The 21,611-nt window shown below is 45.8% G+C and overlaps 1 protein-coding gene across 5 annotated transcripts; it reads right to left on the reverse strand.

Annotated features, from left to right (window-relative positions):
* Positions 1 to 231: 231 nt before the first annotated feature.
* On the reverse strand, positions 232 to 20,486 carry GPRC5A (G protein-coupled receptor class C group 5 member A). 5 transcript variants are annotated; one of them, XM_036237047.1, is made up of 4 exons: positions 20,197 to 20,486; positions 6,250 to 7,169; positions 4,199 to 4,257; positions 232 to 3,894 (listed from the first exon to the last, which is right to left on the reverse strand). In XM_036237047.1, exons 1-4 carry the CDS (start codon positions 20,472 to 20,474, stop codon positions 3,802 to 3,804), a joined length of 1,350 nt encoding a protein of 449 aa, XP_036092940.1. In that variant the 5' UTR covers positions 20,475 to 20,486; the 3' UTR covers positions 232 to 3,801. The 5 variants fall into 5 exon arrangements, with proteins under 5 accessions (XP_036092940.1, XP_016011894.2, XP_016011893.2 ...); XM_016156408.2 differs by having other exon boundaries at positions 20,241 to 20,373; XM_016156407.2 differs by lacking the exon at positions 20,197 to 20,486 and adding an exon at positions 18,790 to 19,831.
* Positions 20,487 to 21,611: the final 1,125 nt, after the last annotated feature.

Here is a 21,611-nt window from a genome sequence, read left to right on the forward strand (position 1 = left end):
TGAAGAACTCTTCCTTGTCTCTCAATCCCTCCCTTGACGGCCTACTTCCGGAAGAGGTCGATGCTCACATGGCTCAGGGATTGCAGGAGAGCGATCTGTGGTTTAACCAGAAAATGTCCCTCTTCACCCAGACCCTCTCCCCACAGCTAACATGCAGAGGGGAGAGAAGATAACAGCAAGAGAAATCAGGGGAACAAAAGGCAATTGGTAAGCAAAGGATAATGAGAGAAATTTAAAATACCTGACGACCATGGTCATTTTATTTGATTCTTTACTCAAACATCCCCTTAATAAAAAGTGTCTAATGCTGACCACACAGTGTTGACAGTAGACAGAACACAAGATCAGAAATCTGGTCCCAACCGTATTAAGTCCATTGGACCTGAGTTCCCTCCTCCATAAAGTGAAGGCTGTGAAGCACCAACTAAAGAAGCTCTGTCACAGTAAACTCTAACATTTTAGGCACTGGAGTGTTCCCCTCTGAAGGGTCAAGAAAGCTGTTGCAATCCGGAGGTTGCAGAAATCAGAGTCAGGCCCCTACATGCTGCCACCCAGACCCATGTGCACAGCTGAAACGTCTTGGAGCAGAGCACCGTCTGCCCTGAGTGTTCCAGAGACAGGACCCAGGTTGGACCAGGGAATTTCCCAAGGCAGCAGTCTACAAGCTGGAGGCTGATTTCCCAGATGCCGGATCTCAGCAGTCAACACTGGAGAAAGATTTTTCTGAAGCAGCTACCTCCAGTTCTGAAATAATCCTACGTTTCAGCCTGGGGCTGGGACAGGAGCAAACTTGTGAACCCTGGTAGCAACAGAGGATCGTGGGCAAGCAAGGAAGAGGTCGGTTGGGCACAGCTCAGTTCTCAGCAGTAGTGACAAGTCTAGAAATGAAGGAAGGAAACCCAGAATGCCTTGTGGGGTGTGGGGAAGAATAGATATTATTGCTGCATTTCCAGGGCCAGGCCGTACTCTGTCTTGGCATATTTTTCCTGAGAAAAAGCCAAAGTTCTCACCACATAAATACTCGTCAACATTAGTAACAACAGCATATGAGACCAATACCTGTAAAGATGCCAGATTGCACGCAAATGGGCTGAAAATATTTTTGGAGAATTTCACAAACATAAGACCAGGGCAATTAAACTCTGGCAGAAAAGATTGGGAGCCAATTCTCTGAGGACGGTGAGAGGGAGGATGCAAACAGCTCAAACATGCCAGCCTTTTAAAATGCGACGTGTTTGCCTCAGGCTCACAGAATATCTGCAGTTCTGCCTCCTGCCCGTCACAGGCAAGTGGGTTGAGATGTTTGCTTTGTGAGAGGTGCTGTCTCTAAGGGCTGATGGCTGAGGTTTCACCGCCATCAAGTGGAACCATGGGGTATGGCAGCTGTGGACATCCTCTCAGCCTAAAGTGAGAGGCAGAGATGAAACAGAGTCTACTTCTCATCTGACAATGAAAGATGAAAGGTTGTGAGTTTCATTTCATTATCACCCATTTAGTTCAAAGGAGATGTCATTTTGGTTCCCAGCCATCAATCAACTAGCTTTGCTCAAGGACCAGGCTGGGCTAAATTTGCACATTATTTTTCGTCCCAGGTAGAAATGCACTTACAGGAGGGGCTTTGAAACCTCCTTCTCCATTATCACAGTGATTGTCAGATGCCAAAACCTCCAGCTCCTGAGATGTCCTTATTTTAACAACCAAGTTTAGTTATGTGCAGAACACATAAGACCTGAAGACAGGTTGGCAGGCGCAGGGCATGACAAGTACTGTTGCGTGGGGAGCATTTTACTACTGCCTAGCAAGAACTCAGCAAGGTGACAGCCTATTGTCCAAATTCTGGAGACCACTTTATTTCTTAGAAAGAAAACCAATTTCTAGCAACAGGTAACTTTCCATGTCCTCCTGTTTTCAAAGAGGTTGGCTCGAGGACTGCAGTCATGGGGATACTTTTCTCCAGTAAGAAACATAAAGCATATTTTGTGGCTTTCATTCAGTCCCTTTTGCTTGGCAAAGCAGCAAAGAGGGAAGAGAATGTGTATTTCTCGAGTACCTACACTGTGACAAAACAATGTGTGTAAAGCTATATTGTTTTTTTCCTCACGATAAACCTCACTGGGTTATGTCCTTTTGGGAAAGACTGGAATAGTCTAGAAGGATACAAGTAACTATTTATGATTTTCTCTTTTCAGTACAAAACTTGGCTAATGTTGGTGCAAAGCCACGTGAGAAACAATCATCCAAATCTTTGTGAGATGTAAATACCCCTAATTTAGCGTGTCATTAATTCACTCCCAACCTCACCTCACCTCTTTCTACACTGTGTTTTCCTTTTGATGAAAAGCAGAGTGCCTGGCTCTTGAGAGGTAACTCCATAACTCAACAGGTTTTCAAATATCATTCAGTTTGTGTGTGGAGGCTTTATTTTTCCTCCCCCAAAGAGCAACTTCCTATTGCCCTAGCCCACAGAGCAATTTCTGGGATTAATAATAATTGTTAAGTACCATGTCTTTTCCAAGAGACATTATGAACCACGTGTCAAATAAGGGATCGGATTTATTCTCTCCTACAATTAAACGTTGGGTGAAACGTGAAATTGGCTTTGAGGTTTCCTCCCTGTTTTACCTGGGCTGCCAAACCCCATTCCAGGTTGCCACTCCTCTGCCTTCCTGGACCAAACCCTCAGTCTGTGACCCGTCCTGGCTTCCCCTCACACACTTACCACTCGCCTCAAAAACTGGGAAAAACACACTTATCTTAGATACATATGGAAAAGAGAAAAAGAGACACATGGAGAAGGGTCAAGTCCACACCCATTGGAACTGAACCTTGAACTTCAGCTCCAACATGGTGCCAAGAGGAAAGCCAGCCATCTCTCCCTGGTGTCTGATGCCCACCACATCTTTATTGCATCTCCAGGTGAAGATCGGTGAATAACTTATTATACAGGAATGTTCCCCATCCATAGACAATGCCCACTTACAGAACAGGAGGTGAACACAGTGCAAATTTTGTTACTGAGGCTGAGGAGCGAAGGAACGAGGAAAGAATCCATGCCAGGAATTTAGAGAAGGAACAGTGCACAAATTTCTGGCAAAGAGAAATTGGGCTTGTCCATACTAGTAAGGTCCAGAAGGAGAACTCCTGGTAAAATATATAGAGGAGATTAGTCTGGGGATTGACAGCAAGTTTGGGGATGCAAGGAGAGAGGGAGTATTTGTAAATTGGTGCTGGCAACCGAGAGGCCCTGTGTTAGGCAGCACCACAGAAATGAGTAAGTTTGGGGTGACCTTTAGCCTCTCCTGCCCAGGCAAGAAGGGAGGGTGCCAGCAAGTTGGCGTCCAGTGTAGATTTAGGCAGGGAGGGGCTGAGAGACAGGCCTTTGCTATTTTTGCTCAGATGTGCAGTTCTGCTCTGGGCCAAGCGATCCTCACAAAACCAGCTTTGAGTAGAGGAATCGGCTGCTGAAACTGAATGAGCCAGTATGTAGTCAGATGACCAGAGCTTTAGTCACATATAAAGTGACAGGGAAGAGTAAGAGGCTAACCCTGAGTTGCCTGAGACTTCCACTTACAAGAAGCATCCTAAGTATGGAACAAAGCGGAAAACTACAGCACTGCTAAGAACTGGAGTCTTGTCAACCCCTAGCAACTCCAGAACAGAAGAGTGGTTGGGGTTGGCAGGGAGGCCGGTCTTCTCATGTTGTGTATGGTTTCCTCAGAAGACTGAGGATTTTGCACGCATCCCTTCGAACTCCCCGCTGGTCCTGCTGACTTGCTGTGTTTGTCCCACTCTTCAGAAAAGCTAACTGCCATTTTTCCTTCCTTCATAGTCATCGTAAGGGCTAGCCCGAGTCTGGGCCCGTGGAATGGAGAAATCTTTTTGGGAGGTCCGGTTCTGAAAAGGAAGCACCATATTGTTAAGCCCGCTCCCGTTCCCGGATATTTATTTCAACAGAACTCCAACCTGGGCAGGAATGGAATTTTCTTCCCCTTCTCCTAAGCCCTCCCCCTTAAGTCTTCCCAGTGCCCGTCACTCTAGTCTTCTGTCCTAACCCCATCAGGCAATGACAGCAAAGTAGACACATCATCCTTTCAAGGGGATCATCTCGGGGCCCTCAGAGAGTAACATCTATTTCCCAAAGGACGAATGTTCCTGGGGTGCTGAGCTGCTGACAAAAAAGGAGAAAGAAATCATTTACCTGGAGCTGAAAATGGGTAGAATAAGGAGCATAGAGCGTATCGCCTAGCTCTTCAAGACCTGAAACAAAGGGAGAAGAGGAATTAAAGCATTAGGGTCCCCTCCCTCGTGCTCTCTCACCTGTGCTCAGGCTGGCTGAGTCATTTACCAAAGCATGATGCATTTTCCACTGAATTGCCTATCTCCCCGGCAGAGAGAAGGGACTGTGTCCTCAAGCCCAGGACTGGGCACAGAGTAAGCGCGGTATTGGTTGAATAAATGAATAGCTAGCAGCATAGGATCTCTACAGAAACACCTTTCCAATACCTCGCTGGAGGCCCACCTCATCCTAGGACCACTTCAAAAGCACATTTGAATGCAGTCTTTTCAGATTTAGATCTGGCCAGAGATGAATCTAGAGTGAATCTCACCAGAAGTTACCTACTTCCTTAACTGCCCAACGAGGGGGGGGGGACTTTTTTTGTTATTTTTTTTGAAAAGGGGCCGAATTTATGAACAATTGTTTTCTGTGGATTGGGGGAAATCAATGGGATGAACACAATCACCGTAAATATAGTTTAAAGCAATCTATTTCCCACCAAATTTACCTGTTCAAGTTACTGAATAAATACCAAAACATCTTCTATATGTAAGATACTGTGAAGAATATAAGGATTAACCAGAATGCCCTGAGGCTGACTCTAGAGACTCAGGAATACCTAACAGCTACACAAATACCTACGGAATAAGACAAACAGCGCTTCAGAGGTGCAAGAGCTGGGGCAACAAGTGGTTCTGGAAAAGGGCAAGAATGAGGAAGGACTTGCAGGACGAGGACGGACACTCCTAGAGCCTGACACAGAGGTGGGAAAATGCAGCGACATGGTTGGTTTGGACTGAGGACACGGCTTCCACGGTTGTTGGGTTCTGGCTGCGAAAAGCCTAAAGATTTGATCAATACGGTGGGTACTGGGAAGCCAGTGAGGTATGTGAGCAGTGGAGTGTGGTGCCCAGAGGAGTGTCTTAGGGAGAGTGAGCTGACAGGGGCCCATACAACAAATGGGGGAAAAATTAAGGAAAGAATGACTAGTTAAGGAACGATAACAAGGAGTCCAGGGGTGAGGCGACAGAGTGAAGGCAATGGACAGGAGGGACCGGGTGGGTAGAATAGCCCCTCTGACATTCCCCTAACCTCCTTCAGGCTTCCAGGTGCCCAGAAGTGGGGCCCGCAGCTGCAGTGAGAAGCACCCTGAAGCTTTGTACCTCAGGCTTCAAGAGCAGAGAAATTGTTGGCCAAAGCTAAGAACCTGGCTTTGGTGGTGCTTCACTCCTGTCCCAAACCCATTCTCCCTCCTCTGATCGGGCCCAGAGATCAATGTAGACCCTAGAGATCAACAGCCAGATCCCTGTGGGCAAGGACAGCGTCTGGCTATCAGCTCGGCCTCTTCTCTTTTTTTTTTTTTTATGAGAACAACAACAGAACACCTGGGTACTCACTACTCCAGGCAAGGGCGAAACAGTTCATTCTTTTATGTCAGATATGATCTCTTCCCTCCCATGGGCTCAGAGACATGCAGTAAAATGTAGCTCTTCAAGTTAAATCAGAATCCTTAGGAACTTCATGGAGATTTCCACCGGTTTATGATAAAAAGGGGTTTTTACCCGCTCTGTGCTCTACGACCACTGCAGGAAATCATGATTTGGCTTTATGCACCCAAATATATAAAAGCCCCACATTTCTGGAAGGAATGCCTAGTTACCTTTTATAAAGAACACAGTCTCACCTTGTCTCTAAGAATTTTTCTAGTCATCCCTTTTCCATTCCTTTGCTCCATCTTATTTTGATTCAGAGAATCAAAATTGCATAGAAAGTACTAGATTACAGCTCCAGAGGCCGGCTTCTAGTTCTGCTTAACTAACTGGATGATTTTAAACAAGATCTGATCCTTGGGGACCACACCTAGTCCACCAGGGGTATGACTGGGACAATCATGAATGTCTGCACAGTTATAATACCTCTGGTCCTCCCCCCTTCTTTCCAGAAGGGACTCTCCACCCAGCCAGGCTCTGTACCTTGAGTGATTTCCTCTTGTGAGTAGGCTTTGTTCTCCACACCATAGCTCTGTTTCATGAATTGAGGTTTACAAAAAGCATCCTCGACAGGGTAATCCATGGGGTTCTGTTGCTTCGTGAGCAGCCGAAACTCGGGCACAACATAAACCAACAGGAAAACCCAGCCGTTGGCCACCAAGGCTGAGCTGAGGATGGTATCATCCCACTCGGGGCCAGGGGTAGGGGTGACCAAGAGCAGGGTGATCCACGTCACCCAGATGGCAATGGAGAGGAGCATGGTGAGGTTGATGTGGGCCCCATGCCTCTTCCAGCCAGTGAAGGGTCCGCAGAAGGTGAAGCAGGACGTGAGGAAGGTCAGCGCCATCAAGAAGAGGACGTAGATGAGCAGCATGACAAAGTCCTCGTTGCGCCGAGGAGGAGAGAGCTCGGAGAAGACTTCGGTGTTGGTCCTGTTCATGGTGAGGACGATATACTCAACAGCAATGACGTCCTGCACCAGGCTGATGCCCACGGCCAGGCCCAACATCACCAGCAGGGAGAGGGACTTCCTCCCGCGGACCAGCTTCGTCAAGTTGAAAGCGTGAGCCAGGAGGCAGGAGAAGCAGAGAGAGAAGAGGGTGCCAAAGAGGAAGAAGCGTGTGGGCCCCGTGCTGCTCTCCAGCGTGATGATGAAGGCGAAGGTGAGGCCGAAGACCCCCAGCACGCCCAGGAGGAAGAGGAACTGCACTGGGAGCACCTTTCTCCTGCTGGAGTCCTGCACCTTGCAGATGAGGATCAGGAGAGCTAGCATGAAGGCCACTGAGGTCACAGCCCCAACAGCAGCCACTGCTTCCAGGACGATACCCCAAATTACAGTCAAATCACAAAGTCTGTGGTACTTGGCATCCAGGCTTTTGCGGCAACCTTCAGCCATTCTGGTCCTGCATAAAAGCAAAGTGGGGGTGAGGGGTGAGTCTTCTAACAAACTCAGGGACAGAGGACCAAAATAGATTAGGAAAAAACTATGTATGCTCACCTGGAGTTTGCCCGTGAACTTAACTACATCAGATTAAGCTACACTTTTCCTCACCTCTCATGGCAAATCCTAAAGCTGGTGAAGGCAAGGGACAGATCTCATCCCTCCCCCCTCCACCCCCCCCCCCCGCCACACACACACACAATTTAACTATATTAATATTTACCCTGAAGCCAGAGGACCCAGTGCTCCACGGAAGAGTTTCAGAGTCTCATTTCAAAAAAATATGTCACAAATAACTAGCCAGCATTCCTGATATTTTTGGATAGTGTTTTCTTAGGAATTAGTGAACCTGGAAGTTAACGCCTTAATAATAATTTATCAGTCTCAAGGTTTTTTTCTACCTCTGGCCTTGTATCAGACATTTTTTGTAAGCATCTCATTCTCTCATGGATAAGAGGAGTTATGTAGATTTCCCTACAGAAGGCTAAACAGTCACTTCTCGGCCGCTGAATCCACTTCTTCAGCTCTGCTGTCACATATTAGAAGGGCTTTTTTCCCTCCTTCAGGTTTATAAGAATAGCTCTATTAATTCCAAAAAGTAGTGGAAGGAGTTTCTCTGTTATAATGAGCTCTTAATTATGTGTGTGTGTGTGTGTGTGTGTGTGTGTGTGTGTGTGTGGAGATATATGTGCAAATATATATATATACACACAGTATAACAATAATTCATATATGAATATTAGAACATATGTGTGTGGTATGTTAGAGTAAAATAAGTTAAATAATATATCTTATTTTCCTAAATTTTTATGAAACTTCCCCTCTAAGCTTTGTATTATATAGTCATTCATTCAACTAATACGTGAAAATCACTATTTTAGACACTCAGTGGTAAACGGGAAGCAGACCTGTCCCCTGCCACAGTAGAAGAGACTGACAGACATAATCTGCCGCTACTCCCCCAGGGTTCCCTTGACCTTCCCTCTTCATGGGTCTGTCACCTGTGCTCTGCCTCATGGAAATTACATCGGTCACCCCTAGAGCACAGAGCGAAGAAAGGGGTAGGTTTCACCTTTCCAGGGCAGAGGGAATGAGAAATAGGAGGGAAAAGAAAGGCAAATGCGCTTCAGATACAGGCAACCCCTGAAATGCAAGCTCCTGAATTCTGTTACGCTTTGCTTACAAATATCCCCCCTGCAGTGCCACGGGGAAGCGGGGTGAGGAGGGCGCGCCCTGTCTACGCCATGATTACGGAAGAGGAAGAACCCCATCTAATTCGCGGGCAGCACGCAGGAGGCGAGGGCCCCGGGCAGGTCCTGTGCATTTCATCTTCACTCACCTTCACCTCTTTTCACTCCCTCTCAGCTTAATCATAGGGGTGGTGTCCGACTGAAAAGGTACTTCTCTCCCTGCCCTTCCCTGCCAACTGTTTCTTCCCCACCCCTCAAAGTAATGCTGTTCATTGACAAGTATTTATTATCATAATTATCTGATAATTATGGACTTTGAACCTGATGACTAAATCTTGACAGCAATTGGTGAGGTTTTTTGCCTAGAAGACAGTTCTGGTGCTGGACAGAAGGACAGTAAGGCAGAGATCTCCTGCACACAACTTGGACCTCCTGGCCCCTCTCTTCTGGTATAGCCGTGCAGGATGGGTTGTGTCTCGGGGCCTCCTGGCATCCAGGGGCCAGGGTCTGACAAGAACGACAGGCGGCGGCTGTGGAGAGGGGAGAAGACCAATTTCCCCCAGCTTCACCTCCACCTCCACCCCAGTCACACAAGGGAGATGGAGTAACAGTCCACGAAGGCCCTTTAAAACAATGAGGGTGGTTTTTTTTTTTTTTAATGTTTACATTTCTGTTACAGAAAGTTTCAAGCTTACTCCAAAATAAATAGTATAACAGGCAGAGAGAAAAAAATGGCGTAGATGATAGAGGCTCTATCATCCCTCTGGTGACCAAATCAAAGTTGTGACAGAAACAAGAAGCAAACAGCAAGGAAAATTGCCTGGGATCTGGATGAACCAGCCATACAACCAGGGAGAAACCTAAGAAATCACCCTGCAACAGCAGAAGGTCGGATGGGGGCAAAGACGCAGGGCTGCTGCGGGTTTTGAGCAGCTGAGTGGGACAGAGGCTGCAGCAGTGGCATCAGCAGGCGCCTCTTAAAGGGGCCACATCCGCGAGTGGACTTTCGCGGTGACGGACCTGCTCGCTCTGAGCACCAGTGCCAATTCAGCTGCGCGCAGGGGGCACCAGGAACTTACAGGAGGACAACGAGTTGTCAGAGTGAGGGCTGAGGTGAGACTCACTCTGTACAGAAGTGCTGGTGATATCCATTATTTCTCTGTTGAGCCCTCCTCCCTCCCAGGGCATAGACACAGTGCCGCCATAGCCTTGACATCATCAAACTGGATAACAGAGGTCGCTCTGCCCAGAAGATTCCCTAAAACTCCGCCTCCCCCAACTCACAGCCCCACCCCAGCCACATCCAGGTGTGTCCTTGCTTACTCAGGTGCCCCTTGCTGAGCAGCACCTAGACTCACACTGATGGCAGCTGGCCTTGGTTTCTGGTGTGGCCTTTTGAGGCAACTATAAGCACAGCATCTATGGATTGCTTGCTGAATCTTAACAGGTGGCCCCAGAGGGGCACAGGCTGGGGCTAAACTTGGCCTGCAGCTGAACCTCTCTCAGGATGGTGCCACTGGACGCTTACCACACAAAGCCACACTAATAAGACTAGGAAACTTAAGAGCTTTGCTTAGTACATAGAAACAGACACAGAAAGGCAGCCAAAATGGGAAGACAAAGAAGCAGAAACCAGAAGAGAGAACAGAACAGAGATCCAGGAATAATGGAGTCAAGCAATTTAACAGATGCAGAGTTCAAAACACTGGTTATAAAGATGTTCAACTAACTTATTGGAAGTATAGATGAATTCAGTGAGAACTTTAACAAGGAGATTAAAAAAAAAAACATAAAAATGGAAATTACAAAAGGGAACCAGTCAGAAATGAAGAACACATTATCTGAGAAGTATATGAAATGGAATAAACAAAGTGAATAAAGAAGAAGATCAAATGACCTATACAGAGGATGGGAAAGCCAAGGACACTCGATTGGAATGGTAAGAAAAAAAAAGCCAAGACTATAATAATAATTTAAGGAGCCTATAAGGTACTATTAAAGGTAAAAATATCTGTGTCATAGGGATATCAGAAGGAAAACAAGATGTTAAAGATCTATTTGAAGAAATAATGTGGAAAACTTCCTTAACCTGGTGAAGGAAACAGACATAAAACCCCAGGAAGCTCAGAGAGTCCCAAAAACCAGGAACCCAAGGAGGCCCACATCAAGACACATTATAATTAAAATGCCAAAGGTTAAATACAAAGAGAGAATCTTAAAAGCAGCAAGAGAAAAGCAGATAGTTACCTACAAGGGGCACCCATAAGACTGGCAGCTGGTTTCTCAAAAGAAACTATGTAGGACAAAAGGGCTTTGCACAAAATATTCAACATGATGAAAACTCAGGATTTACAACCAAGAATACTTTATCCAGCAAAGCTATCATTTAGAGTTGAAGAACAGATGAAAAGTTTCCAGACAAAAATAAGCTAAAAGAATTTATCAACACCAAGCCAGTAGTACAGGAAATATCGAAAGGGCTTCTTTAAGAAGAAAAAAACATGTATCAATAACAGGAATAGAAAAATGATAACAACTACATTCCTATCAACAAGTACCTCAAATGGAAAAGAATTAAGTGCTCCAAGCAAAAGATAGAGTGACTGAATGAATAAGAAAACAGGACCCCTACATATGCTGCCTATAAGAGACTCACTTCAGATTAAAAGACACACAGAGACTAAAAGGAAGGGAACAGAAAAAGATATTGCCTTGATGGACCTACAGGGTACTGTGCTAAATGAAATGGGTCAGATAGAGAAAGACAAATATTACATGATTTCACATATATGTGGAATCTAAAGAACAAAATCAACAATAACTACAAAAACAGAAATAAACTCAGATACAGAGAATATTTAGAGGGCTACTAGATGGGAGGGGTGGGGAGAAAAGGCAAAGGGATTAAGAGGTACAAATAGTTGCAGAACAGACATGGAGATGTAGAGTGTGGCATGGGGAAGATAGTTAATAATGTAATAAATATGTAAGGAGGAAGAAGGGTACTAGATTTAATGGGGTGATCACTTTGCAAGTTATGTGGATTTCTGATCACTACACTGTACAACTGAAACTAGTATATTATTATATGCTAGCTATAATTTTAAAAAACTCATTGAATTTTACAATGTAAATACAAGCAACTAATTGTCTATTATATTTAAATAAAGATGGAAAAAGTAAATAAGTAAATAAATAAATAGTATAATGGAAGCCCAGGGACCCATCATGTGGTTTCAAAAATTATTAATATATAGCCAATCTTGCTTCATCTATACCCCTATCTCACTCACTAGCTTATTTTCAAGCAAATCCCAGACATAAGATCATTTTATCCATAAGTACATGCATACATATGACAAAAAACCCCTTTTAACTTAGCCACAATTAAAAAATTAATAATAACCCTTTAATATCAAATAGCCCATTGGGGTTTATATTTCCCAGCTCCCACAGAAATGTCTTTTTTAAAACTTCTTAGTAAATATTTTTTTATCTGAGTGACTAATTTTTTCAGACTAATTATCCTTCTTAACTCATTTCTATCAACCCTCCTCCACCCCTTCCCCAGCATGACGGAGATTGCACAAGAAGTCTAAAAGGTCCTAAACTCTCTGAATTTATTCAGTGGAAAATAAAACTCGCCAGACTCATGAACAAGCGAGTGTGTACTGAGAAGATTCTGTTTCGCAGGGAATGGCCCTGACGAGGAAAAGACACAGGGAAGGTGGCTGGGGAAAAGGACAGGGTTCTGAGTTGCCGAAAAGGATTTCTAGAAAGCAGAATTTGAGGAGGAAAGGGAAGACGTCAGCATTTGAAATTATAAACTGCCAGGAGCTAGAGAAACAGCCTTGGACAAGAATATAAGGGCAGGAGCAAGGAAGAGGAAATGTAACCATTGTTTGTAACCAAAGTTAAGGGCAGAGAGAACTAGGGTCCAACTGTCTAGGACGAAGACCAAATGGGGAGCGGAGACAAACGATTTACTCTAAGACTGCTCTGAAAAAGACAGAGGGTCTCATAACTCACCTGCACCACGGATCAGGCCCTGTTTTATGCATTTTACTACTGAACCTTCACAATCACCTTACACTATAGCTCATATGGTTATTATCCCTGTCCTACCAGCGCAGCAACTGAAGCACAAGTCCTCTGAATCGCCAAAGCCACACGGCTGGTCAGTAGAAGGGCCAGGACTCAAACCCAAGTTCTAAGTCCAATGTCGCAGGTCTTAACACAACACCGTACAGCCCCTTTCTCTGGTAAGAACTTCAAAGCCAGGATGGACCCGCCAGCTAGAAATGGGGAGACGGAGACGTCAGCACTTCGGTGCTGCTTTAGGCTTTGCGCATGGGTTAAATCGCTGAGGCGCTCAGCCCACCCCTGTGGCTTCTCCAGCTGTTCAGAGTTATGCGTACTCTCCTACGCATTACAGAAATGACTATTTGCAGACCGGCTGTGTGTGCCCCACGACGGCAGGCAGAGCTGGAAAGGCTCTCTAGCCCGCATTAGCAAACCCATCGTCCATGTCCTAGCACTTCCACCTCTTCAGTGTCTCCCGAATATGTCAGCTCACCACCATCTCTACCTGGACCACTTCAGAAGCCTCACCCCTCCGTCTCTAGGCTTGTCCTCTGCGAGACGCTCTACTTGCAGCCAGAGGAAAGAGCCGTCAACCCGCATAAGGCTTTGCATCCTCCACCCCTGCCTGTCTCTCCTGCCTCTCCAGCCTCACACCTCGCCACACCCTCCTCCCCATCCCCCACACGCAGACTTCCTGTTGCCCCTCCAAAGGAACCCTGCTATCTAAGGCATGCTGTCCCACCTGCGTCGGGAACACTCACTGACTTCCTCACCCCCTTCATTTGATTTAGAGGCCCCTTCTTCTTGGGTGCTTCCAAGTCTACTGAGAGATATGTTCTTTGAATTCCCAGGGAGCCTCCTCGCTTCCTTCCTGTTGGGCAGTTTGTGTCTCCCCCTCAACATAAAGGCTCTGTGAAGGCGGAGACTGAGTTTTTAAATGTGTCTCCAACCTAGCACCTGACTTGTGTTAAATGCCTGACCACGGTGGGTGAGTGAGCAAGCATACAGACAGAAGTGCAGTCTGGCGGGGGAGGCGGGGGAGACGCGGCGGGGTGGGCTGCACCTGGTTTCCTCACAGCCCCCCTTCTCCCATCCGCCTTCTCACACGGGCTATCTAAAAATCGTACTTTCGGGTCTGAAGTTAGAAGCTAGAACCCTGCTCCTATCTAAATGACTCCAGGTGTTTCCTAGGAAACTGTGAGTCCTCGGGCTTTCCCAGTAAACAGAGAGGAGGAATTTACTGGAATCCAGTCATATGCTCCCACCCAGTGCACTGATGACTAAACCCTGCACTTGGGAGGAAAATGGTAAGGTCTTAATGTGTGTAGCCTTTGGCCTGGGACATGAGAAAAAGACTTTGAGCCTTAAGTATGAGACCCTCCTCACTTCACTTAGTATGGGCTGCTAATTGAGCTAACCACCCACTGTCCAATAATCCAATGACACAACTGAGACCCTGAAATCATTTGGTGCTGCCTTAAACCCTTCTAGAATGAGTCAGGGCATTGACCGAAAGGTTAAGGGAGAAAAAAAAAAAGAAAAAAAGAGAAAGACAGGGGAAGGAAAAAGGAAAAGAAGAACCACTTCTGGAAGAGGAGGAGGAGGAGGAAGATGAGGAGAGGCAGATGGGGAGGCAGGAAAGGAGGGAGGAGGGAGGGAAGGAGGGAGGGAAGGAGGGAAAGAGGAACGATAGGCAGGAAGGGAGAGTCACTCACTGGGCACATTCCAAGCCCACTCTTCCTCCTCCCCACCACCCCCCTCCCCACACCCCTTGAGGAAGAAGAGATTTTAGCTGCCTTGATGTGTAAGGACTTATCTCCTGGAATGTGCATTCCCTCCTCTATAAATGAGGGTGGGGAGCTGATCTTGGTGGTCTGAGCCCATGTCCAGCTTAACCGTTCAGCCTTCTGGGAGCTCCTTGTAGACAATTTCCAAATCTTTCTCCCTCTCCCTCATCCTCCTTCCTGCTCCATCTCCTACCTATCATTAAAAGAATATGTGCTGCAAACTCCTAACCAAACCCCAAATCAGGGCTGAACTTGAGGCTGAAGGGTCTGAGCACAGGCCAAGGAAAGGGGCAGCAGGGGAACACCCACCTTCGTCCTTCCTGCAGGACAAAGCCGCAGGATGGGTACTGGAGCAGTACTGACCCTGTCCATGGCCTCCATCAACCTATAGCATTGACTGGTATGCAAGGACAAATGCCGGCATTGGGCAGGTCTCAGGTCCTCCCCTGGAGTATCTGAGCAAGAATTATCTGGAGCCCTGAACCTTGCTAAAAGCTGATCTTATCTTTCTCCTTATGGGATTTATCTCATCTGTCATCTACAAACTAGAGAGGACAATCCCTTCCTATTAGGACTGCTTGGGGAATGATAGCAAATAACTTTAGCGTTTGTTGAAGCTGAGCCTTCACACCATCCCGGCCAGGCAGATGTTTTATTTTCTAACATTTTAATTTCCTCTCAACTCTTGAACTGCCACATTCGATCAGTAGTAATAACAATAGTCACAATATAATTATGAATAAAAAGAATGACAACTACTGCCACATACCAAGACCCCCTGTCAGCCAGGCACAATGTTGAGTGTTCATATGTTTTCACATATAGTCCCTCATTTACATGTTTTTATACCTATTATCTCATTTAATACTCCAACAATCTATTTTATAGGTGAGAAGACTGACTCTTAGATGAAGTTACATATCCCATGTCACATAGTTAGGAGAAATGTCCCTTTATGAGTAGTCTTAATCTTAATGTAATCTGTCATTTCATCTCTAAATCTGTTATGATCTCTGAAGATTTCCTCCCTGACTCCAGCCTCTCTTCATTTAAACCTTCTCCAAGAAGTCTCCAAAGCAAGCAATCCTGCAGCTGGTCAATTTTCCTGTCAATCAACAAATGTTTACATGCCTACTTTGTGTTAGGTACTGTTTTCAGTGTACAAGTCACTCAGATCACAAGTGTGGCTGCCACTCCTAGGACGACCAATAGAGTCACACGAACGTACAAATAAAAAGTTACAGAGCATGCAGGGAATGCCGAGGGCACGTAGAAAACAGTGGCCCATTCTACCTAATGGAGTTTTTTTTTAAAAAAGGCTTTAGACAAGAGACCAGAGAGATGAGTCATGAATGACTTGGGCAGGGAATGGTGTGAGATTTTTAGGAATATAAAAGAGAGAGAACTTGAGGAATGAAGGCGTCCAGCTTAATTCCCAGATTTTTAGCTTAAGCAACTGAATGGAGCTTAGAAATACAGGCTTATGAGGGGAGGTGCCAAGTTTAGCTTTACTGAAACTAAGGTGAATATGGGACAGGTAATTAGAGGGATCCAGGAAGAACAAGCATTAAGTTCTGAGAGTTTACTCTGGAGCGCACAGTGTCTCATTTAATGCCCACAACAACCCTATTATTATGCTCCCTTTTTGCAGTTGAGGAAACTGAGGCACATAGAAATTAAATAACTTCCCCTAGCTCTGAAAAGCCAGGCTCCTAGACACCAGGTTGAACTGATCTCCTCTGTACTTGGTCTGGGGCTCAGGAGAGGTTTGGCCTGTACCCACAGACTGGGCCTATAGGAGGCATCTGAAAGGGGACCAGATCACACAGGCGGCACCTATGGTGAGCGCAGAGGACAGAACCATGGGAACACCATCTCATCAAAGCAGAAATCAGCAAAGGATTAAAAACAAACTATTGGGGCTTAGTAAAAGAAATAAGCCTAGGTGATTCTCCAGAAGCCAAACAGCAGTCCCCCCACAACACACCCCCAAAAAAGGGGTCGGTGGAGTTAAATGCTGTGAGGGGAGCAGAAAAGAGAAGGCCGGGGAAGGGGTCTTTAGCAGTTTAAAAAGATATTAGCTCCTTTTTGCCTATTACAAAGGATTCAGCCTCAAATTGAGCTTCAAGGCTTTTCTCCAACAGGTCCTCCCACCATCTCCTCCAGCCTTCCTAACTCCCCTCTCCGCCTCCATGCAAGGCGAGCAAATCTGAGAGCATTTTCTACCTGGAGGGGAATGGGGATCACCCAAGGCCCTCTCTGACGAAGTCCTGCTCTTTTCTCTTTGCCTCAGCACATGCATTATTCTCCCACCCCTCCTATTCACAATTCATTTACCATATTTCTTTGAAACTTGGCCCAAAACTTACTTCTCTTGCAGTTTCTTTTCTTCTTCTTCTTCTTCTTTTTTTTTTTTTTTTTGAGGTTTCTTTAAATTATTAGTCCTATCTCATTTTAAATTTGTGGATCTCTTCATAGTTTTTACAATTAAGTTCTTCTTGGCACTCATGTTTTTCCATGTAATATGTTATATATTATACATAATGTCAGTGCTGACTCACCTCCCAGATAATAAGCTTCTTAAGGAAAGGGAGCAAATCTTCTATTTGTTGGTCCCCCGTCACTATGTGCTCCCCAGTGTTTTCTGAGCAACAGTGTTGGACTAAGACTGGCCACTGAACACTTACTTAAAGGAAGTTATTTATCAGCAAGTATGAGTAATGGGGAGGAAGAATTTTGAAGATGAATATGTGCTGATCCTCCCATTTTTATCGAGGCTGCATTCTAAGGCCAGGGTGGGGTGCCGCAGAGATTTCTCTGTCCTTGACGGAGGGTAAGTTATAACTGGAGAGTATCTGTAGGGAAATCTCCAGGATCCCATGTTCTGCGTAGCCATCCAAATTCGGATGACATAAAAGTGATGCATCACGGCAGCGGCTTATGAATAATATCTGAATGACATCATTGAGTTGAGTTTCTATGTTGTAACAGAGAAAATAAACCATCACACCATCACAGACAGATCTAAACAAGTATAACAACAGTCTTCATCCCAATTTCTTCACTTTTGGGTACTTCCCGGAGGATATTATCATCTTTCTCTATTCTAAACAAAGCATTAGAACTTCAGATTAATGTAAAATAAGATACTGGAATATAAAACAAAATATTGGAAGTCATTTTTTAACTTAAAATTGTGAGTGAAACTTCCAAATCTGTTAGACCCAGAATTTTCAGAAATGAAATTTCCAGAAAATATGTGGGTAGATAAAGTGAAGTCCTCTACTGATACACTACCTCAAAGTTCTCAAAGTCACCTTATTTTAAGGATTTACTTCTATATATAAAAGTAACATATTCATATTTGATCCAATAATCCCCAAGCCAAACTTATCATATCTCCTTACATTCATGTATTTCTAAGCCCTAAAATGTAATATAGATCTAAAAATATAATATAGACTATCTAATGTGGGAGAAGATGAAGAAAGTAGACCACATAGCCAAAAATTAGATGACAATAGCAAGCAACTATTATTACAATAACTGTAAATGGTAACTTTATTTTGAAAAAAGACTAAATTAAACTATACTATACCTATAAGAACTTCACCTAAAACAATGGGATTCAAAGGAACTGAAAGTAAAAAGAAGGGGAAAATGAAAATAAGGGCAAAAAAGCAATGATAATAGATGTTTATTTAGCAGGTATTATGTATCAGGTACAAAGTTAAATAGCTTGTTCAAAGTGAGAAAATTAAGTAAGAGTTGAAGTGTTAATATCACACAAAGCTTAGTCAAGGTAGATAGGTACTGTATCATAATAATTAGGGATACTCCTAATTATTATAACCATCATAAACTTTTACATACTGAATAATAGAGCACCAAAACACCTCAAACAGTACCAGAAATACAAGCAGAAATCGAGAGAAGCAGGACAATTAGAGGAGACTTTGAAACTTCTTTATCAGTTAGCAGATGAAATCGACAAAATGAATAATATAAGTTTCTACAAATGTTCTATGAATACTTTAATCAAAATATTCTCTATCTTCATAACTTATTAGATCTCCACTATTAATCATGTAACTTAAATCCTCTGTATCTATGATCGGTGAACATTCTCTGTAAAGGGACAGATAAGTAGTTTAGGCTTTGGAGGCCATGTTGAAAGCACCCACAGATAATATATGGACAAATGAGCACAGCTGTGTTTTAATAAAACTATTTACAAAGAGGATATGGGATGTGTTTGGCCATGGACTTAGTTTACTTATCCCTGCTCTATAAGATTTGCATTTATTGAAGTGGTCATGGAACATTTACCAAAACAATATATTTTAGGCCACAAAAATAAATCTGAAATTTTAAAAGAAGAAATGTATAAACTATATAGTCTGACCACAAGGCAATAAAAAGTAGAACCAGACACACCAAACTACTCAGAAAATCTGAGACCCCGCCTCAAGCGAAAATACTATTCTTTGTTTTTAAAGGTGGCCTTATTATACCAACATACCATTTCCTGCCCATTCCCTCAGCTCAATCTGTGGATTTTTAAATAGCAGTGAACCTGAAGACAAAATCCCGGAATGAGAATAAAATCACAGTCAAAATTCTTCACACTCTGTTACCACCGATTACCAAAGACACAGACGCCACAGAGGACTCCCAAGGGACATGAGCTGCTACAGAGGTGCTAGAATCTTGGCCTGTGAAGGAGCTGAGAAGGCGCTGGGGGCCTTCTCAAGATTCCTTAGGAGGAACTCAAGGCCCAGGCCCTTGCCTCCTCATAGCTACACGGTCCTGGCAGAGTCAGGAGAAATCAGACTTCCTGATCCAGGCTGAGAGCACCTCCCAGGAATGTCCTGCTCATTCTGAGTTCTGCTCGTTCCCATCTGCCCTAGGAGCACACAACTCTCCGCACCCTGGAGCCTTTCTGTCTCCCAGGTAACACCTCTCCTGACCCTTCCTCCCTGCATTCCTTCTCTCTCTATGAAGCAGCCAGCACACAGCACTAGAGGGTGGAGCTGGGACTCCATCCTCAGCCCTCCATGGGCCCCAGGCCATTGTATCTAAAGTGGTTCAAGTATTCCCCTTGAGGAAAGAGCCCGCAGCAGTGGATGATTCAGCCAAACCCTGCAACAGGTGTGGCATTTACAAACCCTCTGAGGAGAAAATCAGTCTGGAGAGAATTCAGGTATGGAAAGTCCTTCAAAGTCCTTGAAACTGAGCAAATTTCCCCTCTTTGCGAGCCCTTCCTTCCCCCTGCATGTTTTAGGGGCTATCCTGGACAGCTATGGGGCCATTTCCAAGTCCTATTTAGTTGTTGGAGAAGGTGGGCTGTTACTGGACATTCAACTTTCATCTGCCAGGGGATGCTGAGCAACTCGAGGGACAGCCGGGGAGACAATGCTGTGGAGCTGACGGCCCCACACTCACATCAAGAGAATCTAGCTTCTAGAATCTACTTCCCAAAATTCAGAAGGGCACACTTCTTGTGGAAGGACAAAATAATGGGGAACTTTTCAGCAGCTGCGTAAAGTAGCAGTTGTCACGATTTCCCCATTCCTGTCCCCCTCCCCACTCAGTTCCCACCCCTCGCCACCCCAGTCCCTGCCCTTCCTCTAAGATCTTTCTCCGCTTTTCTTTCCCCTAGTGCAAGCCCAGAACTGCTCACTTGCCTGGCCAAGTTTTCACCTGTTAAGAGAGTGTACAATGTGTCTGAGCAGAAACTACTCTTCTGCTGTTCATTTTGCTCTGTGCTTCTCGCTTAGCTTGGGAAGCCCGGGGAATCTGAGTTGAGTTAAATTAGTGGAAGTTCTTTCTTGCGATCCTTTTTTTGCTCATAGCCAGCTGTAGTCCATCCCAGGCTTGCTCTGCTGCATCCCAAAACCCGCCCGACGGCACGGTCCCCAAGATTCACCTGCGGAGGCGGGGCGCGCTCCGGGCTCGTCGCGCCTCACTTACCCTGTGCCTTGTCTTTGACGCTTCAACTCCCGCTGCTTCCCGCGCGTTAGAGGCAGCACGGAGGTCCTGGGTGCTGGGGAGCCCGCGACACCAATCCCGACCTCGCGGCGCCGAGCAGTTATAAAGGCGGCGGTCGCCGGAGGGAGGGAACGAGCGAGGGGGTGAGCAAAAGGACAGGGGCGGGAGAGGGTCAGGGGGAGAGGACACGCCTATTCCAGTTCCACGGCACTGCATGCTGTTATGAAAATAAAGTCCCCGCGCCAGGGAATGAACTAAAAGCCGCCTGACGTCAGCGGCACAGTCACCCTTGAAATGGGGAGGAGGGCACCTCGGCCCCGCCCAGCTCCTCGGAAGGCGGCGAGGCTAGCGCGCCGGCGGGTCCCCCACGCACCGCGTGAAAGAGGCCGGAGGCACCGCTCCTTCTCGGTTCCGAAAGCCGTCACCTCCGGGAAGGAGCGACGCCCGCGCTCTCCGCCAGGCACCCCTGTCGCCCAAGGGAACGGCCTGGCCAGGTCGTAAGACCTATGCTAATTCTTGGGTCCCACAGCGCGCGCGTGTGTGTGTGTATGTGTGTGTAAGGCGGTGGGGGAAATACCTTTATTTACCGTGTTTATTCGACTAAATAAGACGGGGAGCTGACCCCCAAGTGGCCCTTCCCTGTCTCTCCACAGCTCTCACCCCACCGGGGCAGGCTGGGAAAACGGGTGCGCAAAAGAGGAGGTGTCGGCCTCTCAGGGCCACCAGCCCGAGCGACATAGAAGACCCGTAAAACCTCCGGGGGGCGGGTATCCAGAGTTAGCTACGTGCTCCACCTGTTAGAAACGTCCTCAGATGAGCTCCATTAGTGCTGCCCCCGGGCGGAGAGATCATTATCTACTTTCCTAACTACCTCAAAGTCTCACAATGCAGGTTGAGAATGGGGATGCCAGATAAAATTGTGAAATGAAGGAATTTGCCTTTGGTATCTGGTTCCCACTCCCTGGGCTGCCCACTCCGCTTCCACTATCAAGCCAATCCTACTGAAGCTTGTCTTTGTTTACTTGTCAAACAATCCTTAAGTGGCTGGCCCCTCCATTTCCGGGCTGGGCAAGGTTCTACCCAAGTGCCTTGGGGCAGGGGAGCTCTGTGCTTTTGAGGCACCAATTAGCACACCTGGTAAATCAACCTGTGTTACTATGCATTTGAATCAACGGGGTGGGGGGGGGAGGCCCAAGGTTCCCCAGCTTTCTCCTCACTCCTCACACCCCAACTTTCCAAAGTCTAATGGGCTTTTAAAATGTGACTTTGTGGAGACAATGCCTCCCTCCACCTTTGTTAGGTTTTTATTTCACTCCCAAGAAACCACAGCCACTGTCTTGAGTCTTGGAACAC

The sequence above is a fragment of the Rousettus aegyptiacus genome, unplaced genomic scaffold (genome assembly GCF_014176215.1).
Source record: "Rousettus aegyptiacus isolate mRouAeg1 unplaced genomic scaffold, mRouAeg1.p scaffold_m13_p_2, whole genome shotgun sequence".
Lineage (NCBI taxonomy): Eukaryota > Metazoa > Chordata > Mammalia > Chiroptera > Pteropodidae > Rousettus > Rousettus aegyptiacus.